Genomic DNA, 7,452 nt, shown 5'->3' on the forward strand with positions numbered 1-7,452 from the left:
GCCGATTTTGTCAAAAGATAAAATATTGTCTGGAAATCAGCAACTGACCATACCATCGTTTGCGGGATTTGGCTTGTTAATGTGTAATGACAACGTATTGACAACCTGTCAGTAGGCTAGCTGGCTAGCGCTAACAGCTAACGGGTCCCATAAAAAGTGTACCCACACACTTAGAACAACGCTTTCTTAAAGGAATAATCCATAATACGTTGCAATTATTTTGAGTTGGGGGCTATCAACAAAGTTTTCTGTCATGGTTCATCCGCCCCCCCAAGCCGTGTCATCCGCCCCCCTCCCCGCCACCAGTGTGCTGAACGAGCGGGGCCAGTTCTTGACGACAGTGGTGGTGGCAGCTGAGTCCGAGGGGTGCTACGCGCGCATGGCGAGAGGTCTCATTGCCCGGTTTCGACGTGCCAATGCTCCTGCGCCAAAAGTCTTGCAGACAACTGCTGTCGGTAAGTTTAATAACAATTCCATTGAAACCTATGATGAAATTGATAATCCAAGTGATGTACATATCAGTTAACTTCATATAATTTTTTTGCAAGACACACATGGATAACACAGTTATAAAAACATGTAACACACGTACACAAAATGTTGATATAATTTCAGTGACAGCGGTTCATCCTTCCTGGAGAATCTGTTTGGTGACTGGGTGCAGAGGGGTACTGTGGTCAGACTGGACATCCGACACTGGCTGCACCGCTGGGATGCTGTTGTCATCAAACAGAGCCACGTCAAGTATGGGGTGTTCATGAGTGCCTTGGCAGGTGTGGTGCTCGCCTACAACAAGGCGGACATGATGCTCCTAGTCCAGGCGGTCAGGAGTGGCAACCAAGAGCTGTACGCCAGGTATTCGGACGAGGAGATGATGGCGTTCCTCAAGCCTCACCAGATCAAGTCGTATGTCAGGCGCATTACCCGTGGGGTTATGGTAAGTGTGATATTGATCCATGTTTGAATTTCATGAATAAGAAGCAAACATACTTGCTTATTTGTCAATATGGATTCAACTGTACTGGACTAAGGTGTCACTCAGATCTAGTTTTGAAAATAAATGTAAGATCATTAGGAGTAACGACTGATTTAACACTGTGACGGCCCGCTGGCCTGTGCCTTTCCCTTCACCATATTTATCCCTCTGTTTGTCCTCGTTGTTTCTGTGAGTGTTCCAGGTGTGCAGACTCTACCTGTGTCATGCTGTTTCCTTTGTTTTGCCTTTGCTATCTTTTGTCTTTGTCATTTGGATTTGGTGCAGACGTTTTGCCCATTTGTTTGTTTGATAATTGCACCATATGGGAAAATAAAGCCAGTTTTGTTATTGGTAAAACCTACTCCGTCCATCAGTTGTGTTACACTCATTCTAGTTGTGACAACACTCAAAGCTGAGAATATATATGTTACAGGAGACCGCTTTGGTGATTGAGTCCATCATTGCCGAGTTCAGGGGACCAGCAGGCCTTGACATTGACGGAATCCACCTGTTCAAGTCGACAGAGGCAGTTGATGCTCACTGGGCAACTGCAAGCAAGCATCTCAGTTGCATGCAGGTGGGTTAATGTCTTTGCAGTCATCGTGTGTCATTATAAAACCATTCAAACTTGTATGGCAACATTTCAAAGGACACCAGAATAAATAAGGAACTTGCAATTCGTTGTGCTTTACAGGATCCCCCTGGCATACAGCTGTATGTTTCTGTGAAGGTGGTGGTGCTGAATGGCGTTCGGCTGAACAAGCACAGGTGCCGGCGAGGCAGTAACTCTTTGGAGGGGTTGCACGCACACCTGTACAATGCCATTCCTTCACAGAGATGTGGGATTATGCCATTCCAAGTGAGTAATTAAAAAAAAAAAAAAAACACTTCAATATAGCGTAGTTTCAATGATGCATTTTATTTCACAGCTTTAGTCATCGCTTCTAAGCATATACAATAACAGTCAAAATGGTCATGTGTTTCAGGTATACCTGATGGCCTTTGCTGTGCAGTGGAACAACCGCATGGCATCACTCCGGGTTGCTGGTGGTCAGGGTCGGAGGAGGATAGTCCTGCTCTGCAAGATGTGCTCATGAGCAAGAGACATCTGCATCTGCCAGGAATAGAGGAAGTGGAGGCACTGGCCTTGCTGCTTCTAGAACTGGCAGACAACAGCGACCTACACCTAGTGCCAGCCGACCTCAGGCAGAAGATCGCCACCGCCGCCAGCTCTCTTCACGAGCACGACAAGACCGCCGCCCTATTCGTCAAACAGTACGAGTCCAGGTGGGGCTACACCTTGTTTGGTCGGTGCCTTGTTTGAGTCAAAGTGTTTCAAAGTGTTTTAGCAAGTAGAGCAATACAGTCAGCCTATTTATTTATATTGTAGTTAAAAATGCACTTTGTTGTATCTTTTTTATACAAACATGTTCTGGTCTATGTCCAATATCCGGTCCAATCTAACCTCTGTTTCAATCTAACACAATTCATTTACATACCCTTTATTGTTAGTTTATGTTCAATTAATCTGTGTTTTTGTCATGCGTGTCCTCGTGCCGTTCTTTTGCGTGCATGTCCTTGTGATGTTTGTATGTCAGCTCCATGTTTAACTAAATGTTTGCAAATGTTTGTAAATGTTTGTCTCTCATCATCTCACTCATGGCCTGTACCTTGACGTGGTGAGTGGGCTTTCAACTAAACAGGTCTGCCTACTTGTGTTTGTGTGTCATAAAAATAATATATCTGTGCCCCATACATGGAATCTGAGTGCATATGTAGTAAATGGAAAAATGTGCATGTTGAAACCTTTACATTGGGTTCTTTGTACATTTTGAATGCATTTTCGTTTCACAAAATGCACTGTTCTCATGTCTCATTCAGTAACTGTTGGTGACCATCTGTGGCATTTTAGCAACCACACTCTTGCAGTTCGTTGGGACGAAACACATTCTAGTTAAAGAATAAAACTGTAATACTATTTGGTAATTTGTGAATAACATTTTTAAGTAATAATATAAATAAAAGTATTATAAAAGTATTTCAAGTATTTTGGAGTCTCTGTATGCTTGGGTTTCAGAAAAAAAGAGGAGGGTGGGACATGTCAAAAATGATTGTAGGTGAAACACCTAGAGTATAAGCTCTAAGAAAATACTTTTACCAACACCCAGTTTATTAATTATGGGCTGCATGGTAAGTAGGATGGTGGGGCATATCTCATGTCACACATCATAACACGAGGTGCAAGCATTCAGAAATGGTATGGTTTGTATGATCAGTTTCCCCTTATAAAGGGGAAATACACTATGGTATTTTTTGGTCAAAGCAATGCATCAATGGTGATCAAGTATTATAGACTACAATTTAATCTGACTCCAATAAGATGAGTAGGTTGACCTCGAATGTAGTTTATCAACTAATAACACATGAGTAAGGCTAAGAAGGGCTACGGAGGAAAGAGATATGAATGGTGGTTTATTTAACAGTTACCAATAACCTTAAATGTAACCAAGTAAACCAAATGAAAGAAATCAAGTTACATAGGTTAAAACCAGATAAAACAGAGAAGTTGTCTTTGTGTCTTCTCCCAGACTCTGAAGTGTCAATATGCATTGCTAATTAGATTGTGCTGACTGCACCCCCTGGGTGGTCATTACAATGAGTCGTGTGAATGGCTCAGATGTCTTCCAGACAAAGTGAGAGTGCATTAAATACATTCTTACACCCTTTATAGTTCAGGCCAAAAATGTAATAATTGTACACTTTTCCACCTAAATATATAAATCTCATCAATCTACATCAACTCAAACTATACAAATAATGCAAACAACATTCAGCAGCCAAGTGGATTTCAATCAATTCTTATACATGACATTTCTGTAAATAGAACTTCAGGCCAGTGAACACCAGGGGGCATCCTTCTTTCTGATCATTTTTGATCCGATCCCAGGTTGAGCAATAGGGACTTGGGGGGGTCATGGGCCATTCCCAGGCAAATGCTCCTCCAAGTCCCTATCCGATCCTCAACCGACCAATGGTTATGCGCCGTTTAGTAAAGTTGATGCAGTGGTTATGCGCCGTTTAGTAAAAATGATCTCTAACCCACCAATCATTATGCGAGGAATTTCAAACGTCATCTAATTTATACGGCTCCGGCGGCCACTATCGGTGAATCTCATTTACGACGTCCCTGTTACTCAGGTAAGTTTCATCCTCTTCATCCTTTGCTAGTTAGACATTTGTTAGGCATGTATAAAGCTGTGCCGATTTTGTCAAAAGATAAAATATTGTCTGGAAATCAGCAACTGACCATACCATCGTTTGCGGGATTTGGCTTGTTAATGTGTAATGACAACGTATTGACAACCTGTCAGTAGGCTAGCTGGCTAGCGCTAACAGCTAACGGGTCCCATAAAAAGTGTACCCACACACTTAGAACAACGCTTTCTTAAAGGAATAATCCATAATACGTTGCAATTATTTTGAGTTGGGGGCTATCAACAAAGTTTTCTGTCATGGTTCATCCGCCCCCCCAAGCCGTGTCATCCGCCCCCCTCCCCGCCACCAGTGTGCTGAACGAGCGGGGCCAGTTCTTGACGACAGTGGTGGTGGCAGCTGAGTCCGAGGGGTGCTACGCGCGCATGGCGAGAGGTCTCATTGCCCGGTTTCGACGTGCCAATGCTCCTGCGCCAAAAGTCTTGCAGACAACTGCTGTCGGTAAGTTTAATAACAATTCCATTGAAACCTATGATGAAATTGATAATCCAAGTGATGTACATATCAGTTAACTTCATATAATTTTTTTGCAAGACACACATGGATAACACAGTTATAAAAACATGTAACACACGTACACAAAATGTTGATATAATTTCAGTGACAGCGGTTCATCCTTCCTGGAGAATCTGTTTGGTGACTGGGTGCAGAGGGGTACTGTGGTCAGACTGGACATCCGACACTGGCTGCACCGCTGGGATGCTGTTGTCATCAAACAGAGCCACGTCAAGTATGGGGTGTTCATGAGTGCCTTGGCAGGTGTGGTGCTCGCCTACAACAAGGCGGACATGATGCTCCTAGTCCAGGCGGTCAGGAGTGGCAACCAAGAGCTGTACGCCAGGTATTCGGACGAGGAGATGATGGCGTTCCTCAAGCCTCACCAGATCAAGTCGTATGTCAGGCGCATTACCCGTGGGGTTATGGTAAGTGTGATATTGATCCATGTTTGAATTTCATGAATAAGAAGCAAACATACTTGCTTATTTGTCAATATGGATTCAACTGTACTGGACTAAGGTGTCACTCAGATCTAGTTTTGAAAATAAATGTAAGATCATTAGGAGTAACGACTGATTTAACACTGTGACGGCCCGCTGGCCTGTGCCTTTCCCTTCACCATATTTATCCCTCTGTTTGTCCTCGTTGTTTCTGTGAGTGTTCCAGGTGTGCAGACTCTACCTGTGTCATGCTGTTTCCTTTGTTTTGCCTTTGCTATCTTTTGTCTTTGTCATTTGGATTTGGTGCAGACGTTTTGCCCATTTGTTTGTTTGATAATTGCACCATATGGGAAAATAAAGCCAGTTTTGTTATTGGTAAAACCTACTCCGTCCATCAGTTGTGTTACACTCATTCTAGTTGTGACAACACTCAAAGCTGAGAATATATATGTTACAGGAGACCGCTTTGGTGATTGAGTCCATCATTGCCGAGTTCAGGGGACCAGCAGGCCTTGACATTGACGGAATCCACCTGTTCAAGTCGACAGAGGCAGTTGATGCTCACTGGGCAACTGCAAGCAAGCATCTCAGTTGCATGCAGGTGGGTTAATGTCTTTGCAGTCATCGTGTGTCATTATAAAACCATTCAAACTTGTATGGCAACATTTCAAAGGACACCAGAATAAATAAGGAACTTGCAATTCGTTGTGCTTTACAGGATCCCCCTGGCATACAGCTGTATGTTTCTGTGAAGGTGGTGGTGCTGAATGGCGTTCGGCTGAACAAGCACAGGTGCCGGCGAGGCAGTAACTCTTTGGAGGGGTTGCACGCACACCTGTACAATGCCATTCCTTCACAGAGATGTGGGATTATGCCATTCCAAGTGAGTAATTAAAAAAAAAAAAAAAACACTTCAATATAGCGTAGTTTCAATGATGCATTTTATTTCACAGCTTTAGTCATCGCTTCTAAGCATATACAATAACAGTCAAAATGGTCATGTGTTTCAGGTATACCTGATGGCCTTTGCTGTGCAGTGGAACAACCGCATGGCATCACTCCGGGTTGCTGGTGGTCAGGGTCGGAGGAGGATAGTCCTGCTCTGCAAGATGTGCTCATGAGCAAGAGACATCTGCATCTGCCAGGAATAGAGGAAGTGGAGGCACTGGCCTTGCTGCTTCTAGAACTGGCAGACAACAGCGACCTACACCTAGTGCCAGCCGACCTCAGGCAGAAGATCGCCACCGCCGCCAGCTCTCTTCACGAGCACGACAAGACCGCCGCCCTATTCGTCAAACAGTACGAGTCCAGGTGGGGCTACACCTTGTTTGGTCGGTGCCTTGTTTGAGTCAAAGTGTTTCAAAGTGTTTTAGCAAGTAGAGCAATACAGTCAGCCTATTTATTTATATTGTAGTTAAAAATGCACTTTGTTGTATCTTTTTTATACAAACATGTTCTGGTCTATGTCCAATATCCGGTCCAATCTAACCTCTGTTTCAATCTAACACAATTCATTTACATACCCTTTATTGTTAGTTTATGTTCAATTAATCTGTGTTTTTGTCATGCGTGTCCTCGTGCCGTTCTTTTGCGTGCATGTCCTTGTGATGTTTGTATGTCAGCTCCATGTTTAACTAAATGTTTGCAAATGTTTGTAAATGTTTGTCTCTCATCATCTCACTCATGGCCTGTACCTTGACGTGGTGAGTGGGCTTTCAACTAAACAGGTCTGCCTACTTGTGTTTGTGTGTCATAAAAATAATATATCTGTGCCCCATACATGGAATCTGAGTGCATATGTAGTAAATGGAAAAATGTGCATGTTGAAACCTTTACATTGGGTTCTTTGTACATTTTGAATGCATTTTCGTTTCACAAAATGCACTGTTCTCATGTCTCATTCAGTAACTGTTGGTGACCATCTGTGGCATTTTAGCAACCACACTCTTGCAGTTCGTTGGGACGAAACACATTCTAGTTAAAGAATAAAACTGTAATACTATTTGGTAATTTGTGAATAACATTTTTAAGTAATAATATAAATAAAAGTATTATAAAAGTATTTCAAGTATTTTGGAGTCTCTGTATGCTTGGGTTTCAGAAAAAAAGAGGAGGGTGGGACATGTCAAAAATGATTGTAGGTGAAACACCTAGAGTATAAGCTCTAAGAAAATACTTTTACCAACACCCAGTTTATTAATTATGGGCTGCATGGTAAGTAGGATGGTGGGGCATATCTCATGTCACACATCATAACACGAGGTG

The 7,452-nt window shown here is 42.9% G+C and overlaps 2 protein-coding genes across 2 annotated transcripts; both read left to right on the plus strand.

Moving 5' to 3' along the window:
* The first annotated feature begins 295 nt into the window (after positions 1 to 295).
* On the plus strand, positions 296 to 2,940 carry LOC310822615 (uncharacterized protein). Its single transcript, XM_083695017.1, has 5 exons — positions 296 to 455; positions 616 to 937; positions 1,410 to 1,553; positions 1,671 to 1,835; positions 1,963 to 2,940. Exons 2-5 carry the CDS (start codon positions 758 to 760, stop codon positions 2,071 to 2,073), a joined length of 600 nt encoding a protein of 199 aa, XP_083551143.1. The 5' UTR covers positions 296 to 455; positions 616 to 757; the 3' UTR covers positions 2,074 to 2,940.
* A 1,590-nt stretch (positions 2,941 to 4,530) lies between these two features.
* LOC310822571 (uncharacterized protein) lies at positions 4,531 to 7,175 on the plus strand. The gene is made up of 5 exons (XM_083694949.1): positions 4,531 to 4,690; positions 4,851 to 5,172; positions 5,645 to 5,788; positions 5,906 to 6,070; positions 6,198 to 7,175. Exons 2-5 carry the CDS (start codon positions 4,993 to 4,995, stop codon positions 6,306 to 6,308), a joined length of 600 nt encoding a protein of 199 aa, XP_083551075.1. The 5' UTR covers positions 4,531 to 4,690; positions 4,851 to 4,992; the 3' UTR covers positions 6,309 to 7,175.
* The last annotated feature ends 277 nt before the right edge of the window (positions 7,176 to 7,452 follow it).

Source organism: Argentina silus (assembly GCF_951799395.1).
Source record: "Argentina silus genome assembly, chromosome: X".
Taxonomy (NCBI): domain Eukaryota; kingdom Metazoa; phylum Chordata; class Actinopteri; order Argentiniformes; family Argentinidae; genus Argentina; species Argentina silus.

Coding starts and splice junctions, on each gene's coding strand:
- LOC310822615 (XM_083695017.1), top strand. CDS start 758: ATGAGTGCCTTGGCAGGTGTGGTGCTCGCCTACAACAAGGCGGACATG. Junction 1,554..1,670: donor AGCATCTCAGTTGCATGCAG/GTGGGTTAATGT, acceptor TGTGCTTTACAG/GATCCCCCTGGCATACAGCT. Junction 1,836..1,962: donor GTGGGATTATGCCATTCCAA/GTGAGTAATTAA, acceptor CATGTGTTTCAG/GTATACCTGATGGCCTTTGC.
- LOC310822571 (XM_083694949.1), top strand. CDS start 4,993: ATGAGTGCCTTGGCAGGTGTGGTGCTCGCCTACAACAAGGCGGACATG. Junction 5,173..5,644: donor GCATTACCCGTGGGGTTATG/GTAAGTGTGATA, acceptor TATATGTTACAG/GAGACCGCTTTGGTGATTGA. Junction 5,789..5,905: donor AGCATCTCAGTTGCATGCAG/GTGGGTTAATGT, acceptor TGTGCTTTACAG/GATCCCCCTGGCATACAGCT.